Source organism: Trichogramma pretiosum, unplaced genomic scaffold (assembly GCF_000599845.2).
Source record: "Trichogramma pretiosum strain Unisexual culture from Peru unplaced genomic scaffold, Tpre_2.0 scaffold49, whole genome shotgun sequence".
NCBI classification, from domain to species: Eukaryota; Metazoa; Arthropoda; class Insecta; order Hymenoptera; family Trichogrammatidae; genus Trichogramma; species Trichogramma pretiosum.
The window spans coordinates 1,231,552-1,254,402 of record NW_019640811.1 but is presented as its reverse complement, the minus strand read 5'-3'; the positions used below and the strand labels follow the sequence as shown (position 1 = coordinate 1,254,402).

The 22,851-nt window shown below is 36.4% G+C and overlaps 6 protein-coding genes across 7 annotated transcripts; 2 read left to right on the top strand and 4 right to left on the bottom strand.

The window, feature by feature from the left end:
* Positions 1–8: 8 nt before the first annotated feature.
* Positions 9–5,666, bottom strand: LOC106655865 (GATOR complex protein WDR59). 2 transcript variants are annotated; one of them, XM_014376448.2, is made up of 19 exons: positions 5,164–5,666; positions 5,037–5,086; positions 4,818–4,953; positions 4,406–4,753; positions 4,183–4,332; positions 3,953–4,112; positions 3,711–3,790; positions 3,580–3,643; positions 3,309–3,511; positions 2,976–3,239; positions 2,751–2,910; positions 2,482–2,678; positions 2,282–2,415; positions 2,001–2,210; positions 1,809–1,935; positions 1,296–1,325; positions 755–927; positions 409–668; positions 9–330 (listed from the first exon to the last, which is right to left on the bottom strand). In XM_014376448.2, exons 1-19 carry the CDS (start codon positions 5,215–5,217, stop codon positions 179–181), a joined length of 2,952 nt encoding a protein of 983 aa, XP_014231934.1. In that variant the 5' UTR covers positions 5,218–5,666; the 3' UTR covers positions 9–178. The 2 variants fall into 2 exon arrangements, with proteins under 2 accessions (XP_014231934.1, XP_014231935.1); XM_014376449.2 differs by lacking the exon at positions 1,296–1,325.
* Positions 5,667–5,952: 286 nt separating this feature from the next.
* Positions 5,953–10,354, top strand: LOC106655867 (repressor of RNA polymerase III transcription MAF1 homolog). Its single transcript, XM_014376451.2, has 5 exons — positions 5,953–8,628; positions 8,716–8,862; positions 8,969–9,250; positions 9,314–9,433; positions 9,503–10,354. The coding sequence occupies exons 1-5, from the start codon at positions 8,546–8,548 to the stop codon at positions 9,570–9,572; spliced, it is 702 nt and encodes a 233-aa protein (XP_014231937.1). The 5' UTR covers positions 5,953–8,545; the 3' UTR covers positions 9,573–10,354.
* Positions 10,355–10,460: 106 nt separating this feature from the next.
* On the bottom strand, positions 10,461–15,547 carry LOC106655866 (ubiquitin carboxyl-terminal hydrolase CYLD). The gene is made up of 9 exons (XM_014376450.2): positions 14,396–15,547; positions 14,175–14,316; positions 13,364–13,858; positions 12,801–12,979; positions 12,394–12,731; positions 12,148–12,320; positions 11,782–12,078; positions 11,367–11,705; positions 10,461–11,289 (listed from the first exon to the last, which is right to left on the bottom strand). The coding sequence occupies exons 1-9, from the start codon at positions 14,903–14,905 to the stop codon at positions 11,099–11,101; spliced, it is 2,664 nt and encodes an 887-aa protein (XP_014231936.1). The 5' UTR covers positions 14,906–15,547; the 3' UTR covers positions 10,461–11,098.
* Positions 15,548–15,647: 100 nt separating this feature from the next.
* Positions 15,648–18,817, top strand: LOC106655818 (nuclear pore complex protein Nup93-like). Its single transcript, XM_014376381.2, has 6 exons — positions 15,648–15,967; positions 16,048–16,228; positions 16,303–17,266; positions 17,335–18,016; positions 18,099–18,216; positions 18,280–18,817. The coding sequence occupies exons 1-6, from the start codon at positions 15,792–15,794 to the stop codon at positions 18,589–18,591; spliced, it is 2,433 nt and encodes an 810-aa protein (XP_014231867.1). The 5' UTR covers positions 15,648–15,791; the 3' UTR covers positions 18,592–18,817.
* On the bottom strand, positions 18,683–19,992 carry LOC106655819 (ADP-ribosylation factor-like protein 2-binding protein). The gene is made up of 6 exons (XM_014376382.2): positions 19,609–19,992; positions 19,431–19,532; positions 19,257–19,363; positions 19,110–19,195; positions 18,949–19,045; positions 18,683–18,873 (listed from the first exon to the last, which is right to left on the bottom strand). Exons 1-6 carry the CDS (start codon positions 19,625–19,627, stop codon positions 18,805–18,807), a joined length of 480 nt encoding a protein of 159 aa, XP_014231868.1. The 5' UTR covers positions 19,628–19,992; the 3' UTR covers positions 18,683–18,804.
* Positions 19,993–20,609: 617 nt separating this feature from the next.
* Positions 20,610–22,495, bottom strand: LOC106655795 (F-box only protein 6-like). The gene is made up of 4 exons (XM_014376353.2): positions 22,335–22,495; positions 21,212–21,727; positions 20,973–21,119; positions 20,610–20,911 (listed from the first exon to the last, which is right to left on the bottom strand). The coding sequence occupies exons 1-4, from the start codon at positions 22,344–22,346 to the stop codon at positions 20,762–20,764; spliced, it is 825 nt and encodes a 274-aa protein (XP_014231839.1). The 5' UTR covers positions 22,347–22,495; the 3' UTR covers positions 20,610–20,761.
* Positions 22,496–22,851: the final 356 nt, after the last annotated feature.

Genomic DNA, 22,851 nt, shown 5'->3' with positions numbered 1-22,851 from the left:
CACAAAACTTTCTGATTATTAAAAATATAAAAGTCTTTACTCGTCTCAACAGGCAACTTTCTACAAACATCGTAAAATATACATATAACACTTTGAAACTGTTCACATTCGTTACATAATTACACGGACTTACGGAAAGAATCCGTAAGAGAACGCTCGATAAACTTCATAATAATCTCTAATCTTCGAAATCCTCCGGATTGTACATCATGTTGTTTTGAACGCAGAAGCAGCCACAGCCAACCGGGCAGACCGTCTCTTTGCTGAACCAAGCTGCTACGTGATTGGTGTGACCGCCGTGGCCGCATTGGCTGCACACATTGCTGGAGCCTGTTTGAACATAGAACGATAAACGTTAAAAATCGATGCTCCAAATGTCGTACCGATATATTTGTATTGATATTTCACCTCTGACAGAAATGTGGCATATCGAGCACTTGAGTATGAATCGTTTGCACGACAGGCATTGGGGCCCGTTGGAGGCCTTCTGACAGTTCATGCATCCGCTCAAAAAGCCAACGGTCCTTTCCCTCTCGACGTCGTAGGGAATTCGGCTGAGCTGCTTCAGCACTTGAGCGCGCGAGTCCAGCAGTCTCCATCTCCAGAGTATTCCTGCGTAGGCTTTTTTGTAGGCATTATACAAAGGCGTATTCTTTTCATCCATTTTTCTGCATAGCGAAAAAGACGATACATATTTCTTTATTCAAAAAATACATTTGGCTTAGATAATGAATGTCAAAGATGTGGACGTTACTTGACAATGCGCGAGTGCTCGCTGTGCGCGTCAGACGCTTGAGAACACGTGTCCGGCACTTGAAGGCCGTTCGACAAATCGGACATCGAGTTCGATCGGTTCTGCTTCAGCGTGGCGTAATTAAAGTCCTTCATATCGGCTGGATGAACCGTGTGGTAGGGTGACCCACCGGGCTAAAATTCATATCGTTTCAATGCAAAAATTCTAATACCCTCAAACGCATCTGCCTTGAGCGCTCTAAATATATCATCAAATTATTTTCCAAAACATTTTTGGAATTGATTAAAAAATAAAAACAAATGTTAATTCAAGCTTTTGAGCAGCGCAAAAAACGAGGAATCTCATTAGTTACTCATATTATTTATCATTGAATAAATGGCTTAGCAAAGCTGTAGTTAAAAAAAAAAATTATTGTCAACCCCAAGAACCAAACAGTCTTTTCGTTACATTGATAACATTTCAGTGCAGTTAAGTAAGATGATTATCGTTATCGTTAAATTTTGCGATTATAATCGAAGCAGCGATTTAATTAAGACCTTACCTTTGTCCACCACCTTCCAGCAATTTGCTTCTATAACAAACATAACATGAGCAGTATAAGTAAGAAAGTGCCCAATTTTTCAACTACCATTCATTATTTTGTTTGTGATCAACATTGGCGTGTCTGTGAGATTTGTGGAAAAATTAAGCGATTTTTTTTTCATGTAACACGACCTCGAACGATAGAATTTCCTCTTATTGTAATAATCACATTCACTGCGAAAGCAAGAATATAGATGCAACGCATGATTCAATGAAAGTATGATTGTGAATGATTGAAATGATTGCAATGATGTTGGTTCTCAAGGTATACAATTGTGGGTACTTACTCAAACTGTATACCAAAAATACCAGAGGCCAAAAAAAAGGAACATTAATAAATAAATCATTCGTGATGATGAAAGCAAAAAATGTGCGATTGTCATGCAAAACATAAAGTAGTTGACCGCGAGTAGGTATATTATACAAAGATAAAATATCTTTTTTGTTAAATGACAATCAGCACCACACTTACAGTGACGTTAACGGATCTACTGACGTGACCGTTCGATAGCTGATTGTTGGACTCGTTCTTTGTTGTCAACGTGCAGCACAACATTGCTGCCATTTGAATATCATACTGGTAAGCGTAATGCTGTATTCTAAAAGAAAAAAGCACGGCATTGACTTTATTTTCATTCAAATATAAAATAATGACTTTACGCACAATGAATGAATCAAATTTTTTCCGAACGGATGCAAAAGCCAAGGAATATTGTCATCCAACGATTGCTGTGAATTCGTAACTTGACTCTTTTGCGTTTGAGAAACGACGAGCGACGCCAAACACCAAGCTTGCACCAGATCTGGTCTCTCTTGACTAGCCGCTACATTGGCATTGTGTTGGCACATTGCTGGAATGTCGTTGGTGTTAATTCTGCAAAAAAATATTACCATTAACATATGTAGCTGAGATTTATCCGCTTTTTAAATATTGTTTTCACGAACATATATTTTTCAGCCAATTCCCTATTAACTAAAGACAATGACGACATGTCGTATATAGTAACAAGAGATCTGTGATTTTTATAGCATGACTTTCCGTGCAATTTGCTTTGTCCATGAGTACCTCTTTTTGGTACCTGAAATGATAATAAACTTCATTTTCAAATGGTTCTTACGAGAAAAAAAATATCATCTTCTCTTACCCGATCTTGGAAATAGAAAGAACTAATAGAAATATTTTCGTTACTTTGAGGGTAAGCATTAGAATACATGGATATGTATGGTCCTCTATTTTTAAGACTAGATCCGAGAGCGGAGAGGGCTCGAGGAGTCGTCGTTCCTTCGGGTTTCAGCGAAACTCTTCTTGCCGAAAAGGAACGACCAAAACAAACCAGAGAGCCTTTAAAAACGAAGGTTATTCGGATAAGTAAACGATTTCGTAAAAATCGATGATCTTAATTAAAGTACCGACCATCACCACAAAATCTTGCTCCAGACGTTCTTGGAAACGGTATACACGAGTCTTGATCTTGACAGGCAGAAAACATCATTTTATTCGAATTTAAAAAGTTTTCATTTTGTTGCATGTGATATCCAAGATGATCGGCTTCCGTTTCATTTTTCACGCACATCTGAGAAAATATTTCATTTTCATGAGTAAGATAATTGAAAAATTTTTACAAATAATAAAACGCACTTGATCCAGAGTTGTGATTAGCTGCCTCAAACACGGTTCCAAACAAGATCGATTTTTTTTCACTCTGTGCTGAGCAGTTTGTTTCAATACTTTGTGCAATTTGGTCGTAATGGCATTATCCACCGTCGTGCCTGGACGAAATTGAAAAGTTGGCTGGGCACTGTACGGATAGTTGCCCGGGAAATTTACTTTCAATACCACATTATAGTTTTTATTTGAAGCTGTCACTGTACAACTTCTGTCAGCTGCATCCATAGCATTCACCTGTAATTAGCGAATTTTAGTTCTCGATCGAATTGAAAATATTAAAAATATCGCATAAATTAAATTCACCTCGATATTGGGAATATTCATGTTGATGAGAGAAAATTCTTGCTGCAACGTTTTTGGTTGAGTTGGAGATTGAACATCTGGATCCACTGGTGTTTCATGATCATTATTTAACGTTAGATGATCTGGTTTTTTCACCGCGTAATTTATTTCTCGCTCGTTCGTTGAATCTTGTAATTCTAGCTCCTGAGCTGATTGATAATTCCCTGTAATTTATGACATTTTTTATGAAAAATTCCAAAAAATTCATTATTTTTGATATTGAAAATCTTACTGAGATCGTTGTCTCCCGTCAATTGTGAATATTCTGCATCATTGATATCACCATGACCACATAACTATAAAATTTTAATTAAAGATTATGGTGAAAATTACGTCAATTAAAATAAGGTAATTGGACAATACCTTCATAATTAGTGGTGGAATTTTAAAGATTCTTAAGCACTGATCTTTACACCATGTAATGAGTTCATAATCTTTATTTTCTGAAAATAATTGGTGTGAACATTAAAGTCAAGTTTCTTCTATAATTATGTCATATTTTATCTTATCTTGGCAATCTTTAATGGATTGACAATTGAATAGTTATATTACTATAAATTATAGATTAATGTAGTTCACTGCAAATTTGAAACTATTGAACTTACGAGATTTTGGATGCCTCCATTGAAATTCTAATACTACATCAGTGTGTCCTACAAATGTGTATATTGGTGTTGATAAATTGGATGTATTCCATAACAAAAGACTATTCTCTCCTCTTCTCAATTGAGGAACTACAATTGTGACTAAACCTTCACCAAACGGCTAAAATTTTAAAATAAAATATTGTTAGGGTAATTAAAAATACATCAAGCCATAAAATACTCATTCATACTGTGTAACGAGCTTTCCACACTGGTGAATTGGTTGTGAGTATACTTTCAGCTCTTCTTGGGTTGCTTGTGTCAAAAAATTTAACTGTACTATCTTGACTAGAGGTCGCAAGCTGGCTTTGTTGAAAAGGGCACCAATCTAATCCATATATCTTAAAAAATAAATTTGGTCAAATGAAATGTAAATTGAAAAATTATTCTGAAAATTTTTTAATGCCAACTCACTTTGGTCAAGTGTGCTGCAATATATTGCACTGGACTATTTCCTTTTCTTTGGTCCCATATCTTTACATCGCCATCGTGAGCAGTTGCAATCATGTTGGGGGCTAATGCATTCCACCTGACTTGAGATGCACCAGCTACAGCTGACAACGAAAGACTCGGTTTTCTCTGATCTCTGATATCCCAAATATGTATGTAAGTATCGATGCTGCATGTGGCAAGAATATCAGGATCTTTAGGATGCCAATTCAAGTCACTGACAACTCTGGTATGAGCTTTCAGATTGTGCGTAGGCTGAAGATCATTACCGCTGTTGCCCATGAAACTCAATATTTCAACTCGATTGTTACTCTGTTGAAATTGACAGTGTTAGATTTTTATCATATACATATTTTTCAATTGATACAGTACTAACAGAAATTGCACACAAATGACTATTCGCCATGGTTGGATTCCATTCAGCAGAGCCAACTTCATACTTGCTCTGTCGCTGGAACTTTTTCAGAGAATCTGATTCTTGATCCAAACGTTTCACAGCCAAGTATCTGCGCCTAAACGAATCAAAATCAATCGATGAGTAAAAAGGACTCCAAGCTGAATTTTGAAATATCGTGACAGGAAAAGAAAAGCTCACCCAGCCAAAAGCACATGAGTACCGGTAACGTCGAGCGCCATGGTATTGGCCTGATACAGAAACCAATGAATTTTCATAATTGTAAAATTGAAAGTCGCGAATGAAAAATCGCGTTGATAAATATTACCTGGACATCCCGATGCTCAGTGATGGCATAATTGGTTCCCCAGCGTTTTGACATTTTTGATTTTCTACTTTAATTTTTGCGAGTATCGCCGAAGGAACGCCGCGCTGACCTGTCAATCTCAATGATAAAAACAATGTATAGGCAGGCGAGGATAGGGCACTTTTCATCGAGTCTCATGACACCTGCTCGTAAAAGCCGCGTGCGGGTAATTATTGGCCCATGTCGAAACGATCCAGCACCGCGCGAAAAAGATATCACGTCGATAATATAATGGCCGTGCGCGTTCGATAAGCCGAAAATTTTTGATAAACACACGCAGCGAGTGCCGAGCCGAGCAGAAGCCAGTAAGCACACGCATACACACACACACACACGCGTACGAGTGCGCGTCTGTGTTGTATGTATTCAAAACATCGCAGATGGACGTCAGCTGCCAGCTGCGGGGCAAAGGGGGAGAAGGGCAAAATATACATATAATAAGTGTACTATATATATGAAAAAGGGGAACGCGAATGGCGGCGGCGGCGGCGGCCCCCACGAACTCCGTGTGGCAGCAGCAGCAGCACTGCAGAAATAAAGAAGAAGGGGAGGAGCTGTGCTGCTGGCTGCTCGCAATATAACAACAATGGTTTAATGCGAAAAACGGAGCAGCTGTGGAAGCGAGACGGACCGATGCAAAATATCACATACACTACCACCACCACCGCTCCTTCTGTATATAGAGTGCCTACGTGCCCCCGACGCGCATCAGTCTATTTCTGTCACGTACGTTACGTGCTATATACGTATACATATACTACTACTACATGTAATATTCGGCGGCGAGCGGTTCTCTTTTCTTCTCTTTTTTTGCGAAAGAAGAGTTCAGCAGAGTCTGCACTATAGCTATATATTTGTGTACAGTACGCGCACATATACACCGACGGTACGTCGCACCAATACACACGTAGGCCAGAGTATAGTGTTGTACAGCTACGACGACGACGACGACACGACGGTATTATAGAGGACGAATCAGTGCAAGTTAGCTCGAGACACAAACAAAGATCTACGCAGTTTTCAAGATCGGCATAGAGTGTGCGAGAGACATCGTTATCCGTGCGAAAAAGAAGGATTATTTGTTTACGACGTTTTACGAGTTTTGCGCGTCTATACACACAAACATCCGAGAGAGAAGTGATTCCAGAATTTCGAGGCTCGCGTTTTAGTCTAGTTCGTGATAATAATAATATATATATATCACACGGCTCAGTTTTTCTGTGTGCGTGCGCCGTTGTTAATTAAATTGATTTAAAAAAAAAAAAACAGTACATTTATGCACGCTTTGTGTGCGAGATCGTTCGGTGCTCGACTCTGTTATTGTACACTGGTTAAAATGTCCGCGTCTATGATGGATTGTCATCGGCAGTAGCGTTACGCCAATCGCGTGTTTTTGTGTGCATCAAACGAATATATATACACGAAAAAAGTAGTAGTGGTGTCGTCAGCCAGTGTGTGTACAAGTATAGGCGCTTCCGACTCCAAAAAAAGAAGAAAAATAAATAAGTGCGTGCGTGCGTGACCGTTCTCTCGGTACTTTTATTTTTTTGCGTGCGCGCCATCGAGTGCAAAGAAAGCAAAAAAAAAACAAAGCAAAAAAAAACGTCACCGACGTTTATAAATCGAAGACAAAAGAGAAAAATAAAACGCTCGCTCCCAACGAGAGAACTCCGTACTTGTTGGTGATAAAAAAAAAGAAAAAGGAATCGTGCAGGAGTGAGACGCTCGCTCTTGTCATTTCGGCGAAGTTGATACAACGCGATAATAATAACAATAACAACCCGCGAGTGTCGAGTTGTGCGCTCGCGAGTACTATAACAAGTAGTGGGCCGCGGTCTTTGTGCGTTTTTCAAAACAATCGTCTCTTATCGGCCTGTTTTTGTACTTTTATTATTGTTATTTGGGCTGTCGAGCGACGCTCGTATAAATCGCTTTCTAATTTCCGAGACTCCGCTCCGCTCTGTGTGCGTGTATACATCGACGCTTCAGTCGTATACCCACACAAACACACACATACATACTTATACACGTTCCTGCATAGGTGTTTTTCTTTGTCAGTGTAGTGCAGATATATAACTACTGCTGCGATCTGCGCATTTTGTGTATATTACACACACACACACGCACACACCCATAAAAGTACTTGATATACTTGGTGTGTGCGCTCGTTCCCACTGACGTATCCCACCAACTCTTCTTTCTCTCTTCGTTTCTGCACACTCGCAGCACTGCTACGTGTGTTTGTGTCTGTGTTTACTCCTGTGTGGTGTCAAAGAACTGTTGTTTCTCTCTCTCTCTCTCGGCTCGCTTGCAGAGCAGCAGCACGACGATATATAGTACAGCGAAAAAGCCAGCTTTTCAAGAGCAAATTCGAGACGCATCGGCCCAGTTTGGCAACAATAATATAAACACTACATAGTGTCAAACGTCGGCGTTATACATATATATATATATAATCCGACGCACGTAATTCCCCCCGAGAAGGTGGCCTGAAATATTTTCGGAGCATCAGCCTTGTTCTCTCTTCTATCTCGCTTCCTCTCTCTTTGTGCGAACACGAGAGATTTTTGATTTCGGCCTTCGCGCGCGCGACGCAATCAGCAGCAGCAGCCACACACCTACCTACCTTGTCAAAGCCAGTTGTCATCGTCGTTTATATATAATATTTTGCTTTTGCTCGATCTTCGCGTGCGTCTCCGTCCACTCGTAGCCCACTTTTAAAATCACCGAGTGTGTAATGTACCCCAAGCCGTCGGCAAGAATAAGCACGTCGTCGATCAATTTCGTTCACTCGATAAGAAAAGGCATTTTCATACAGAAAAGAAAAATGTTCAGAGATCTAAAGGGCTTACGAAGTCCAAGTACGAATTACCTTCTTCGTCGCTACTGAATCGCCCGCGCGGGGATCAGCATCGGGGCCAATTCAGCCTCCGATCGTCACGAGGACAAAAAGAATTTCATACGGAAAAAAAAGTAAATAAACAAACAAATCCGATATCGCCTCTGCGAATTGAATTTCGAGGCATAGAAGATTTCATTCGCTCGTTGGGATAACGCGAGAGTTAGCGCGGGCTACATTGACAGTTTTTTCGAATCGTATCGCCGTTCTCTTTTTCGCCAATCCGCGGCTGTATACAAAATAGAACAGGGAGAGATTGTTATGTGATCGTAAATCGAACGCACCCACACGACCGAGCGCAGTTTGAAAATATATAATACAACCGAAAAAAGAGATCGCAAGAAGATAAGAACTCAAAAGTACACTCGAGAAACGTTTATTTATTAATATTACTTTTACATCGAGATCGAGTTGAATTAATAAAGAAAAAAAAAAGAAGTAATCATGAAGCTGCTAGAAAGTACGCGCTTCGAGGCGATCAATAACGCATTGTCCGTCACCACCGGCGAATGCAAAATCATCGGAAGGTTTGTATTCGATTCATCATCGATCGATTGACGATTTTTCCATTCTCTTGGCTGATGTTGGATTTTTTTTTTCGTTATCGTTTTCAGCATCGAGAGCTACTCGTGCAAAATGGCAGGAGACGATAAGCAACTTTACAAACGATTCAACGCGGAGCAAGGTACATCTCCGAAGGGACTCCAGGCGTTATCCCCACCTCAAGCTGCTTTTGGTACATCTCCTGGCTGTTTATATGGGTATGCGACAATTTCAAACAAATACACAATTATTATTTTATTATTTTTTTTTTTTTACCGACGATTATTTCATTTTAATGTGAACGTATAACTTTTTCTTTTGCAGCCAAAGTACATCGGGAGATGAAGATGGACCTCTATGTGATACTATCAGCAGAAAAACTTTGTTTTACCTGATAGCAACTCTTAATTCTGCTTTTGGTCCAGATTACGACTTTGCCAATGCTAAGAGTCACGAATTTAGTAAAGAGCCAAGCTTACAATGGGTCACCAATGCCATTGACAGTAATTTGAGCGCAACTGCTGGTGATCACTATCGAACCATTAGAAACGCTCTTTGGCAAGCTATTGATGATGAAATATCAATGGCAGAATGTGATATTTATAGGTAAGTTAAAAAAAGAAAACATTTTTAAAAGTACAGGTATTAATTGTTTCTCAATTTTTTTAGTTATAATCCTGATTTACAATCAGATCCTTACGGAGAAGATGGATGCATATGGTCATTCAATTATTTTTTTTATAATAAAAAAATGAAGAGAATTGTATTTTTCACGTGCCGATCAATCAAGTATGATGATGACAATGATTAAAATTTAAAATTTTAATTCATATGTGATACTTAATATTTTTTTTTTAGTCCACTCTATGCTCATATGGATTCTGGATATGGAAGTTATTTCTTCCAGGAAGAAGAGTATGATGAATAAACTTTACTCACTTGCAGATGATCTAATTCTCTCAAATGTTCATGATTTATCAATACGATGGAAAAACATCAACGAAAAAATTTCTTTTTTTTGAATCATTGTATGTATTTGAAAAGTATACTTCATGAATAAGTATCAATAGAAAAATTATAATGTCAAAACAATCAACCAATTTCAAATTTTGATGTTGATCATAAAAAACGTCCATTGAGATTGAATACTTAATGCATCTCTGTTACGCAGATCAAAAATTATCTCTACAAGTATTCATTAACCTATTTAAGTAATAGTTATAGAACAGTTTTTCCAAGTTTGGTACCTGATCTCAAAATTATTATGAATAGATTTTTGATAAAAATATTTAATTAAAGTTCTGCGATATACTTTCGATTTTGAATTATTAATAAGACTACATTATATTACAAATATAAGTAGATACACGTTTTTCAAGAGGTGAGGCCTTACATGCATTACTATGCTATAAAACGAAACAAATTTGATCAACATGAAACACAATTTTATGTTTTTTTTTTTAACAGATTACACTAACTATCGGTTAAATTTTAAAATACAGTGAATTTTCATTAATTTAATTATAGTAGAAGATTCATTACTTAAAAAAAGATTATATTTATGTAGAATACATTAGGTATGCAATAGAACCAGTGATATAAATGAACAATTGCATAATTATAGCATGATCACTACGCAGAACGTCTATATGTATCAAACCTATAATGTTTGTAGGCAAAATAAAATGATCTTGAAAAATGAAACAAAAATAACGTTTTATCCTTTTGTAATTTAATTCCTAACATATAATACATTTACAATACGTAAAAATAGGGATTGAACAGTTCTATAACAAAAAAGGGGGAGTCTATAGATAATTAAGTTCACAGTTACTTACAAATTTTCAACAACTTTGATCATTTATTGAAATTCTTTTAAAATAGTACAATAAAAAACAATATCATTTAATAATGTATGAAAGTAAAATTAAGGAATAAAAAAAAAATATTATTAATAATGTCATGTGCGCAAATAATTAATTGGTAAAATAAATATACTTCCGATATCAATTTGAAGCGTAAATAAAAACATTTAAAATAATGGCTTATTAGTAAATAATTTAGTAAATCAAAAATACATTAATCTTACATAGTTATATGACCTTTTAAAATTTTAAACATAACTATAGATTTTCATATTTAAGATCTTCAAAAAATGATAAATATATATATATATTTTTTATGTATATTACGATTATTAAAGATCGATTATTCATTATTAACAGAACACGATTGATTACATCGTTTATTTGCTCAAAATAAAATTTTAAATCATTCGTAACACGAGAGACGCGGCCCTGGACTTTCGTCTGTATGTAAATAAAAATTTTCTAAAAATAATTCATTAATTACGCTTAAGCAATATAATATTCATTGATAATACCATTTTTAGCATTCGAAGTCTTGTTGGATTCTGAGATTATTATTATAATTATTACACCTATACATAACATATCATTTGTGCACCATTAGGTCGGGGGTTTGATACATGCACATGTAAGCATCACATAAGAGTCTTTTCGCGTGCTCGGGCAGCACCCGATCGTCGGACACCGTGCGCAGGTACTTGGCGCCCTCCTCGCTCAGCCAGTACGGGAAGTCGGGACACGGCACCATTTCCGGTATGTTGTAACCATTTTGCTCGCCTGTAACGTAAAAGCTTATAGAAATTGTTTCGGGGTGCATTCAGCGAGTAAACTCCAAAAAAAAAAAATAAGCAAACCTTTTCTATCGGCCATCGAGTCGAAGAAGCACCACGGGGCTTCGAAGCCGGATCCGCACTTCACGAAGGACACGTAGTGCGAGGTCTCTATGCAGACGACCGCGAGCAGCTCGAGATACCTTCGCGGTACCGAGCCGTAATTGTTGGTCGCGTCGTAGGCCGCCGCCGGGGCGACGGTCAAGGTTTTGGGCTCGTGATTGGTTCTCAGCTCGTGACTGTGAGCTTTTTTCAGGCAGGGCTTGCAAAAAGCTATGCTCTCCAGGCCCTCGCCGCATTGACCGTAGCAGTCTTTGCACTCGAAGTGGGCCAATTTTCCGCACACCGTACACCATCGTGGCGCTGAAAAACATCGGTAGTTTCGTAAATGAGTAAAAAAGCTCGGCTATAAGAATAGCTATTGTCAAGTCAATACTACCATCTTCGACGATATCCGTTATGTCTAACAATAGAGTGGGCTGTATTTTTGGATACATTTTGAATGTTTTGCCGAAGCGCGGCATTTGTATGATTAAGCAAGAAGGCGCCGTTTTCAATTTTATGTTGCTCTGTAAGAAGCTCTGCTCCAGTAGCTGCTGCACAGACGGAAATACGAGCTTTTCGTCCTTGTCGACGAACAACTGATAATGATAAGCGTCTTGGCCCGAGCTCAATTTCAAAAACGGCTCCGCCTTGAGAGTTTGCGCTACCAACGACGTTAAAAATTCTTCCGGATCTGAAATAGTTAATTGGTTTAATATTCGGCTTGAAATCGTAATAAATATTTCTTCGTGTGAAACAGTACCTTTTTCTTCGGTTGTAAGTCCGGAAATCGAAGAAGACTTTTCTAATAACGTTCTCAATTTCATAACGCGATCTGATCTGACGAATAGATCTTTTCTAAGAGGATTAACGATTTCCTCGCGTAATATTCGCTGCACTTCTTCGTACTCCGGGCAATCTTTATCATTTGGTGGTCTAAAAATTGATAGATATTTGTAATTATTTTTAGATCGAATAAAAAGTCAATGCGATAATGGCAATTATTTACCGAAACAATAGTTCATCAAAAGCGCAGGTAAATGCAAACATACTAAAAAGAGTCGAGTCCAAGTAACAAGAATTATGATGACCCTGTATACCTCGATATTTACCGCACATTTTTTCTAAATCGCCGTTCACACATATGGGCGGTACTGTTCCGGTTATTATAGAACTTGGTATTGATTCGAAATCATTCAAATCTTGTTGATTGTAATAACAATTACTCGCAGCCATGTCATATTCATGACAATCTTTCAAGTCAGTGAACCAAGCTTTTCGAGGACTGCATTGGAAATACCTAACATTCTGGTACGTTCCATCTGTGGCAAGTGGATGTATGTTGTCCTAAAATAATGTGAATAAAAAATGTATCAAACATTTTTCAACAGATAAAGCAATTGTCATGTTAATTACCAATTCAATTGCAGCTGTAAGTTTATTAGGATTTAGTCTGTCAATTGTACCAATCCAACGAATTACTCCATAGTGGCTATCATTATCAACTAAAACTTTCACGCATGAACCAATACTTAAGTCTCTCGTGTTTTGTAATTGTTGATGATTTATTTTGGGTATTTCATCAACTTCATCATCTGAAAATATATATTAAATGTTAATTCATTACCTTCTATTAATATAGGCAATTTATCAGTGGCAACCCAAATTGATCAATTCAATATCCATAAAATTAGTATTTTTGTTGTTTACTTTGTGAACTTGTTTCAATATCACTATTCCATTTGTGTTCTAATGCAAAAATTGGAATTTCATCCAATGATGCAGCCATTTTCTAAGCAAAGCTTTAAACTTATTGAATATCATCAATATTACTAGCAGCTCTAAAAGCACCTTACACACTGTCTAAATTTAAACTTCCCCCAAGTTATTATTATCCCTTTCATGCATGCTCATGTTAACCTAGTGTTATTTCTTATGTGCTACATTAAGTGCATAGTAATTTCTGTTCAATTACTCACCAGAAATTAAAGGATCAAAACTTTTTACATTTTTATATAATGTTTTGTTATCGTTTTGCTCTAGATGTATTTGACTTTTTGATGGATAATTGTTAATAGTATAAACTACAGATTCTCTAGGAGCAGTTATTCCATTATTGTTGTCTTTATCAGATAAAACGGAATATTGATTTGTTTGTAAAATATTATATGGATTTGAATTTACAATTCTCTGCACGCTTTGTGCATTCAGTGGCACAGGTGCATTAGAATTTTTCTGTGAATTATACTGAAAAGTTTGAGATTTCTGCAAATTGTGCAATGGAAATGAATTTGTACTTTTTTGTGATTCATATGGCAAACCATAGTAAGGATCTGTAATTTTTTGTGGCAGATTTAGAAAAGTTGTACTGGTATATGTGGTTGAAGGATTTCTTCTATTTTCTGAGTATTCTCTATTAGTTGGAATAAACAAATTACTTTTTTCATGCTGTAATATATCATGGGAGAGAAAATCTGAAAAATATTCTAATTAATACAAAAAAATAAAAGTAAGTTACTTAATTTGTGCATCAAGGTTGCAATTAATCAATTTATATATTACGCAATTACTTAAAAATTATTAAGTTAACTTTAATTTGTCTTTTTTGATCTAAAATCACACAAAATATAGTACTTAAAAAAAAGAAAACATTTAGATAATAGTTTTATACAAATTTTAAGAAAATTGAAAATTTCAAATTTATTTGAGATTCAGAGTTCAAGTTAATTTCACATTTGTAAGTGAAAAATGATGCAACCATGATTTAAAAAACTTGATAAAAATAAATACTTTTTTGAAATTCTTTTATTGCCTCTAAAGGACTAGCCTTTCTTGGATTAATACTGCTGAGAGTTGCAAACGTTTTGGACCTTTCCAGAGTATTGAAATATTTTTGTATCAACTTTTTATGCTCGATATCATTTGGATTATCCTATATAAAATTAATAACATACTTAATTTCCACTAATTTAATTTACATATAATAATACAAATTATAGAATAAATCTTACGGGCACATCTAGACCAAAAAATAATCCAGACCCAAGCTCTGGCACAAGTTCTATAAAATTAACTGTAGCTTCATATGTTTTTGGAGTAAGGTCATTGGATTCTGGACAATACCAAACCTTGCTCTCGGGTTTAATATTTTCAACATCTTTACAAAGTTCTTTATTATTTGCTAATCTAACTCTTTCTTGAAAGCTACTTATTGGACGTAGTAACTGCCAAACAAACCATGATACTTGAATAAGATCAACTGGATGACATTTCCATTCAGTATTATACCATGTATTATCACTTGTTATATCATCTGTGAATTCTTCAAGTACAATAACGCGTAGCCCATCGTCTTCAGTGGCTATAGCTATCACAAGCATTCCAGGAACAGCCCTACCAATATTGGCATTGCAGTTTCCCTTCAAATGTTTTAATAATGTAGTTTGTTTAACTACATAATACTTGGCTTTGTAGTTATCTTGGATATTTAATTTATGAAGTCTGCTGTTCATATCATCCATTTTTAAACGATTATAAATATCATGATTAAAAATAAAAGCTTTATTTGCTGGGCAACTAGGATGTTGCAGTCTACACACACAATTGAATTGCACAATTCATTCTGACTAATGAGATTTCAAAACCTGAACTATTGTTTAATCTCACAATAATTCATTTTCAGAATCTCATAGAGGAACAATCATAATAAATAACTATCTAAAACTTAATTCTTTCTGTACTGTCACAAAACTTTCATTCTCCTGCACTTGCTCATCCACTGGGACTTCAGTTGCTATAATCATTTCTGGAACTGCCACAAGTGCCCGAGCAAAATTGATCATTGCTCATTTCAAGGTCTTCTGGCGAAAAAAAAAGCCAACTAGCCCACACTACTTGTTAAACAATGCATTGATAAAGAGCAAAAAACTCTTGTTAGTTTTTTTACACGTCGAATTTAGCATATGGAAATCGGACTCGATATCCTTGAAAGTTGAAAAAATAAACACGCTCAAAAAAGGATGTGCATAGCTTATTGTCATCGACACAACACACACGACAATCAGCTGGTACACAATGATACAAAACAATGTTCCATGATTGCGATATGTTATTATTATGATTTATGATTGCTGCTGCTGGTGGCTGGCTAGTGCTGCTGTTCTACCAACTGTTGTTTGTAAAGGTGTGCGTTTTAAAGTACTGTATGCTTTCGTATTGAGTGCGATTTACACTAGATAGCGCTTCGGCAATTTTTGCAACACCGCGACTGTGCCAACCAGCGCGAGAGTTGATCGAGAGAAACGCGGGCTTATTATCACGCCGGCGTAACTCACATGTCACGCAGTCGAGGTTAAAATAAATTATTTAAAAACAACTTTGAATTTTTGAAAGAAAGATATCATTAAAATGGGTGACTCCGATCTGAACGAGCTGCTGCGGAAAGCCGAGCAGATGGCCGCCGACGTCGAGGGCAACGGAGAGCTACCACAGGTCGAGAGGAATCTACGACAGATTCTGGACGGATCCAACGAGATCTGGTCGCAAATGACGCAAACTGGATCCCAAGACAATCAAGTCCAGGCGTGAGTGCGACAATACACGTTTTCGCGTGACTTTTCATTCTACTTTCGACGGAATTTCTGATTGCGCGCAATTTTTTTAGGCATCTTCTTTTGGGCTCCAAAGGCATAGATCTGCAGCAGATATCGCAAAAGTTAAATTCGCTCAGCACTAGACGTACGTTTGAACCACTCGACCCAATAGCAGATACTGATATTCCTAGTTTTTTGAAAAATGAGAAAGAAAATGCTATTTTGTCCATCATTGAACAAGTTCACAGAGATGTAAGACTAAAACTTGATATTTACAATTACAAATTGTTTCTTTTAAAACCCATTCATTTGCAATGTTATTACAGACTTTTGAGCAAAACCGTGCTCAAACCTTGGAACACATTCTTGGGGAGTGGAAACAAATGAGAACTGAAATTATGAATTCTATGACAGCACCATCGGGAGAATTGGTTGACTTACGAGGAACACCTCAGCGTACCAAGATTGCTGGTTCAATCACCACTAACTTGACTAATGTTGAAGCTGCATATGCCAAAGAACTTCAAAATTACAATGAACACGTTCTTAAAGGAATTTCCAGACCTAATTTGTTTGTGTGTTTTGCTAAGGCTGCTGAAACATTTAATGACAAAAAAATTGTTGATATGTGGCAAATGGTCAAGAGCATGGTAGAACTCCCTCCAGTGCCAGGTGGTGATCAAATAAAATCAAGAACTTCCACCATTGTTGAACAAAAAATTGTATCATTAGCTAGGAAATACTTAGAAGGCAGATACAAGGAGTTTATGAATGCCATAGTAAATGAAAATTTAGCTCAAGCTAAAAGAGGAGGTATTCCAGGTACATTACCTCTGGTAAAAAGTTTTGTTGGTATCAAAGTACAGAATATGAGAGATTTGGAAGAAATTATTATTGAAGACAGACCGCTCTGGCCATTAGTTTATTATTGCATAAGAGCTGGTGATCTCAAAGCTGCCTTACAATGCATTAATCAGTGCGGAGAAGCTTTTCATGAATTCCGAACTGCTCTAGAAGAGGCAATTCAAGATCCTCACCGTAGACCAAGCCCTCGATCTGAAGCTACTTTAAAACTTCATTACAGAAAACACGTAAGATCAGTTAGCGATCCTTATAAGAAAGCAGTTTATTGTGCCCTTGTGCCTTGTGAACCCGATGATTTGCATACAGAAGTTATGTCTGCTGCTGATGATTATTTGTGGCTAAAATTATGTCAAGTCAGAGAACAATCAGAAACAGATCACAAACTGACCTTAGATCATCTACAAACTACTATTTTGGAAGTTTATGGTAAGAAATCTTTAAATTTGAAACAAAAATTAAAAATTGAATTTGAATCATATCAATTTTCTTTTCAGGTGAATCTTACTATCATGCTCATGAGCAACCGTTATTGTACTTTTCAATGTTATTTTTAACTGGTCAGTTTGAGTCAGCTATTGAATTTTTGGCTAGAGGAGCTGGAGCAAAACATCTGTGCCATGCCGTTCATTTAGCTGCAGCTATGCATGAGCATAGTTTACTGGCAACGAGTCAAAGTGTTGTGTCACCATTAATGAGTGTAGATCCAGCAGATAAACATCCTGCTAAAAGATTGAATTTTGCCAGATTAATTTTACTATATGTGAAGAGATTTGAAGCATCTGATCCAAAAGAAACATTGCAATATTTGTTTTTGTTGAGAAGTATGAAAGATCCATATGACAGAAATATGTTTGCTGCATCAGTTGCAGAGATGGTTGTTGAATCTCCAGTAAATAATCGTTCACTTCTTGTTGGAAAACTTGACAAAGATAGACGTTTGCCTGGTTTAGTCGATCAATTCCAGATTAACACTGAAGATATTATAAATATTAGTGCAGAAACACTATACAAAAGAGGCATTCTTGAAGATGCAATTATGATGTATGATCTTGCAGGAAATCATGAAAAAGTATTAAGTCTCATATGTGTGTTGTTGGCTCAAATAGTTAGTCAAAGAACTTCTCCAGGTTCACTTAGGTCTAGATTACAAGTTCTATCAGCAGACATTAGTTCTAGGTTTGTAATACTACTTTCATTGAATAATTGACCAACATGTTTTTCTTTATGCAATTTTAAAAATTAAATGCTTTTCCTATAGGTATCAAGGATTACCAATTCAAGCGCCTGCAGAGTTAGTTGCATCTTTCTACACTTTAAGGGATCTCATGGTATTTTTTGATCAATTCCATAATGAACAGTACCAAAATGCATTGAGGGTAAGTTTTGATTTTTATAATTGGGCATTTGAAATATTTTTCTAAAATTTTAAAAATTTGCAGACAATAGCAGAATCCAAATTATTGCCACTAAATGTTAGAGAAGTTGATGAACGTGTCACCGCTCTAAAACATGTTTCCCCTGAAGTTTCTGGCACTTTGGCTGATGTTTTACTCGCTACTATGACTATTCTCTACCGTCAGTACCAAAAATTAAAGTCTTCTGATCCAGGAGATGAAATAGCCAGAGAGCAGCAATTGAAAGATTTGCGTCAACAAGCAAGAGCTTTGACCAGCTTTGCTGGAACATTACCTTACAGAATGCCCAATGAAACCAACAGTAAATTAGTTCAAATGGAAATTTTAATGCATTGATGAAGATTTTATTTGTAATAATTACTGTAACTTGTTTTGTATATGTAAACTAAATATTTTTATAAGTAAATTTTAAAAATTCAGATATATATAAAATCATTGAAATAACGTTTTATTTTTAAACGTACAACAAGACATCTGTATAATTTTCAGTACTCTCATGAATGAATTCTTTGAATAGTATTTTATTATTTTTAAAGAATATAAACAGATTCAATTTTTCAAATTCAAAGGTTTTACTATAATTCCATCACTTAAATCAAAAACTTTTCCCTCTTGCACCTAGAAAGAGATGTAAAAATCTTATCATCTGTTTTGTTTGAGTTAACAATTTTGAATTAATTTTTAAATACTTACAGCCCTGTAATCTAAAATAAGTTCTTTGAAGGCTAAGAAATCTGTGAAAGTTAAAAGAACATCAAAAACTTCTCCATCCAACTCGGATCTTCTCTTACTGAAAAAAAAAATGATTTCTTAGTTTCCTAGCATCTAGGTTAATTAAGGAAACTGTTTCTTACTTTAATTCGCTGATGAAACCTTCCATGGAGAAATTTGGAATTGATTTTTCCAATCTAACGGTGATGTAACTTTCAATGATCTTATTCTACATTACAAAAGCTGAATTAGTACAATTATTTATTGATTATATTTTAAATTGTGCTTACATATTCATTGAACACATCAGTGTATATCAATTTATTTTCTTCAACTGGCTCGAACTCTCTCCAATATTTGTCTAGGAAATTCTGTTGAAGCGATTGAAATTGCTCATCTAATAAATTGATATTAATGAATCAAACAGTTTAAAATTACTAAGAAAACTAAGTCACAAAAATTACCCATCAATAAGTCCTCTATATAACCAATCGTTTTATCAAATAGATTCGGTTCACGTGTGTCCTTTTCTTGAAAATCATCGATTTCGATGCTCGTAGGTGAGTCTAATCAAGTATACAAACATCACACGTAGTTATAACAATCGTTGTCAGATGATTTTCGTCGACATTTAAAACTTACCCAATAATTCCTTACTCATATTTGCTTAATGAATTCTTAATCACAAAAAAAAATAAACCAAAAATGTATGTACAAATCGATCTCAAATATCCATCAATAAACACATCGCAACCCGGTATATAAACTCCGTACATGTATCCAAGACACTCTCAAATGGCAGTCTTGATTCACTAACACATGTTTATATCTTGATTGTTTATTCTCTGTAACTATAGGATAATATTCTCCAAGAAAACGAGCGTGTATAAAAATATAATGCGCGCAGGGCACACAGTGATCTCGAGTACTAGTGGTTAAAATGCATTTAATATTAGGCGAGGGATGATCGGTTGTGCTTTAGCTCATTTCCAAGGATACGCGCGGTAATAGCGTTCCATCTATGAAAATACTGTGTATTCAGTTACCGACACATGTGTTGTTGCGGCGGCCGGCGCAGATGTGCCTTAAAATTCCTTCAGTTTAACTTATTTATTATCAAATATTGATTTGATTAATTACAAATTCATGGTTTACTAGAAGAAGGTATAAAAAAAATCCTCACAAATCATCTTCGAGTTAAAAAAAAATTCATTTTATTATAGCGATTAATTAATGTTTTTCTTCTTACTGTAGTTATGAAGTCCCTTAAATTTAGAGGATGCTAACTGAATTCATTAATTAATTATCCTCTTTAGTCAACTTATTTTTATGATGAAATATTTTACTTTTTTAATGAGCTTACAGCTTCCTTGTTTGTTTATTTTACAATTTTTGAGGAGTACACTGCAGAAAATTATGCAAACCAGGACAATATTTAGATTGATTAAATAAGCAGTATAATGGTTTTTCCATCAAAAAAATAATAATTTTATTGTTCGATCGAACGTACATTTTTTGATTTTATTGAATGAATATATTGTTTATTTTTTCGTTGGTGCTAGTCGATTAGATCCAGACCCCACCGTTCCAAAAATCCTTGAGACATCGTCTTAAACAGATGTACAGCACAATTTTCCCTATACTGTTGAGGCAGATGATCCAATTTATCCAAGCTTGTAAAAATTTCCCAAAAGTCCATGTATGTGAGCAGTTCTTTGGCCTCGTCGCATGTTAATTGTATCAGACGGTATATTTTGTCTTATAAATTTCCACATTTTAGTGCCGCAGATACCTTTTATTTGACATCGTCTCTCATTTCTAAGCTTATACAGGCGCCAGCCATTTTAGTGCCATAATTGCCCGGCGTTTGGCTGCGATCGTAGCCCCGGTGCCAAAATTTGATGTTTCTCAACCCCTTGCCGTAATCGTTTATTTCGTGAGTGAACTGTAAAAAAAAAAATACCAGTTACGTTAGAAGCGAATAAACATGCCGTTAATATTCATACCTTGAACCACTGGTTTATTTGTTCGTACTCGATAACTTTGGCGTAATCTATCGTCTCCATGATATCGGTCAATTTCTGACCGTACAACTTGATTCTGAGCTCGTACTCGGCGGGTCGATCGGCTCCGCTGCGAAACCACTCGGTGACCTTTCGAGAATAATAGAAAAAATATAATTCATAATTCAACGATTCGATGTCTCGCGAAAAGAAAAATTGCGAATCGAAAATAATATACATGCCTTGATCGTCGGCCGAAGAACGTCCAGAACGTAATCGGACAAGCCGGCGTCGCGTAGATTGACGGTCTGCTCCATCACGCACTCGTTGAACGACGTAACGAAGCAGTGCTTTTCGCCGCTCCAAGACGAGTCCTTGGGCCCGTTGGCTTTGTTGATCGACTCCACGTCCCAGCCCGTGCCGCCGTTCTTCAAAATCGTCCAATTGCCGCGCTCGCGCAGACCCGACTCACCGGAATGGTTCTTCAACAGATTTTTGTACATCGGCAGACCCGCGCAGATGAGATAATAGGTGGTCCACTCGGCCGCGGGAAGTGCCTTGCCGATCGCGCGCTCGGCCTTCTTTCGCCAGACGAAGCCGCGTATCATGCTGTTCCAGTCTTTGCAGACGAAGCGGCATCGCGGCAGAGTTCGATTGTCGACGTGACTGAGAATCTCGATCCAGATCTCGTCGGGGATGTATCGATTGATGCTCGCAGGAGGCGACGGCGACGACGAATCGACTTTTGCCCTTTTCGCCTGTGAGTTTTCGAAAAATATCGAATCGATTTTTGCAATAACAATTTTTTCCATTTCGTCACTAATGAATATTTTATAAAATAAAAATCCATATTTCTCGAATGATTATAAACCAAAAGCTATTCTGATCATTTTCCGTGCGATATTTAACGAAGTAAAAATCGTTAAACAGTCGAAAAACACTATTGTTCAACAAACACAAAATTGTTCTTTACTTTTATTCGAATGAATCGATTTTAACTTTTAAAAATTCATTCGTTTCGCTTCTTCGTGTACAATGAAATGATGAAAAATTTAAGTTTTTTTCTTATAACAATTAGACAACTATTGCGATCTAATTTTCCTATCGAAATTCGTGAACAGCATCCAAAAAAACAGTTATTAAGCTTTAAAGTACTCAGCAGAGCTGAAAAATCACCGAAACCTTTATATTACGCATAATTTATATTATATACTCCAACCTCGTGAAATATCGCGGACTATACATCCGAAGCGGAGGAAATTTTCGTACATAGGACGACGTTAATTACAAGTACGATTCTCGGCGATTTTGGAAATATCAATACATTTTATTCCGAGTGTCGAGATAATTAATGCACTTACTTACCGGCGTTGTCATTTGGAGATTGATTAATTACACGATCATCGAACGAGTTCTCGAGTTTTTGATCCTGAACCCTTCGCAACGACTCGGCAAGAGGAAAGTTTCAATTTTTTGGGAATGAAATTGTTTTTCAGATCTACAAACGCACAGCAGCTAATCTAACACGAAAAATAGGCGTTTGTTATTGTAGCGTGCAAATATACACGTAACCGCGTGTGCATCTTATGCCACTGACGCCACTTCATCAGCTGTGCCGTATGTATAGCGACGTAAACGGCGGCACGGCACAAAAGACGACGATGTGTGCTTACTGTGCATACCTACGAGTATGAATTGTGGTATGTGCGTGGCGCTATGACACTATGCAGCTGCAAAGTCGGCGGCATTTTACGAACCAAACTTTTTTTTTATAACACTTCAATGATAGGAATATCAGTTACCAATTCCGAAAGTTTAGGAGCTGAGAAGTAAATTTTCCTACATTTTGAACGAACTCATACCTTATTTTTTTTATAAAATT

Excerpts from the sequence above, each read along its gene's own strand:
- LOC106655865 (XM_014376448.2), bottom strand. The coding sequence starts at position 5,217 with ATGTCAAAACGCTGGGGAACCAATTATGCCATCACTGAGCATCGGGAT. Across the intron at positions 4,113-4,182 it reads TGTGGAAAGCTCGTTACACA|CCGTTTGGTGAAGGTTTAGT; the intron begins GTATGAATGAGT and ends TTAAAATTTTAG. Across the intron at positions 3,644-3,710 it reads TTCCACCACTAATTATGAAG|TTATGTGGTCATGGTGATAT; the intron begins GTATTGTCCAAT and ends AAAATTTTATAG.
- LOC106655867 (XM_014376451.2), top strand. The coding sequence starts at position 8,546 with ATGAAGCTGCTAGAAAGTACGCGCTTCGAGGCGATCAATAACGCATTG. Across the intron at positions 8,629-8,715 it reads GAATGCAAAATCATCGGAAG|CATCGAGAGCTACTCGTGCA; the intron begins GTTTGTATTCGA and ends TATCGTTTTCAG. Across the intron at positions 8,863-8,968 it reads TCTCCTGGCTGTTTATATGG|CCAAAGTACATCGGGAGATG; the intron begins GTATGCGACAAT and ends TTTCTTTTGCAG.
- LOC106655866 (XM_014376450.2), bottom strand. The coding sequence starts at position 14,905 with ATGGATGATATGAACAGCAGACTTCATAAATTAAATATCCAAGATAAC. Across the intron at positions 12,079-12,147 it reads ACTTACAACCGAAGAAAAAG|ATCCGGAAGAATTTTTAACG; the intron begins GTACTGTTTCAC and ends TAACTATTTCAG. Across the intron at positions 11,706-11,781 it reads AACGGATATCGTCGAAGATG|CGCCACGATGGTGTACGGTG; the intron begins GTAGTATTGACT and ends GATGTTTTTCAG.
- LOC106655818 (XM_014376381.2), top strand. The coding sequence starts at position 15,792 with ATGGGTGACTCCGATCTGAACGAGCTGCTGCGGAAAGCCGAGCAGATG. Across the intron at positions 16,229-16,302 it reads TTGAACAAGTTCACAGAGAT|ACTTTTGAGCAAAACCGTGC; the intron begins GTAAGACTAAAA and ends ATGTTATTACAG. Across the intron at positions 17,267-17,334 it reads TACTATTTTGGAAGTTTATG|GTGAATCTTACTATCATGCT; the intron begins GTAAGAAATCTT and ends TTTTCTTTTCAG.
- LOC106655819 (XM_014376382.2), bottom strand. Across the intron at positions 19,364-19,430 it reads TATAGAGGACTTATTGATGG|ATGAGCAATTTCAATCGCTT; the intron begins GTAATTTTTGTG and ends TCAATTTATTAG. Across the intron at positions 19,046-19,109 it reads GGTTTCATCAGCGAATTAAA|TAAGAGAAGATCCGAGTTGG; the intron begins GTAAGAAACAGT and ends TTTTTTTTTCAG.
- LOC106655795 (XM_014376353.2), bottom strand. Across the intron at positions 21,120-21,211 it reads TTCTTCGGCCGACGATCAAG|GTCACCGAGTGGTTTCGCAG; the intron begins GCATGTATATTA and ends TATTCTCGAAAG. Across the intron at positions 20,912-20,972 it reads AAATAAACCAGTGGTTCAAG|TTCACTCACGAAATAAACGA; the intron begins GTATGAATATTA and ends TTTTTTTTACAG.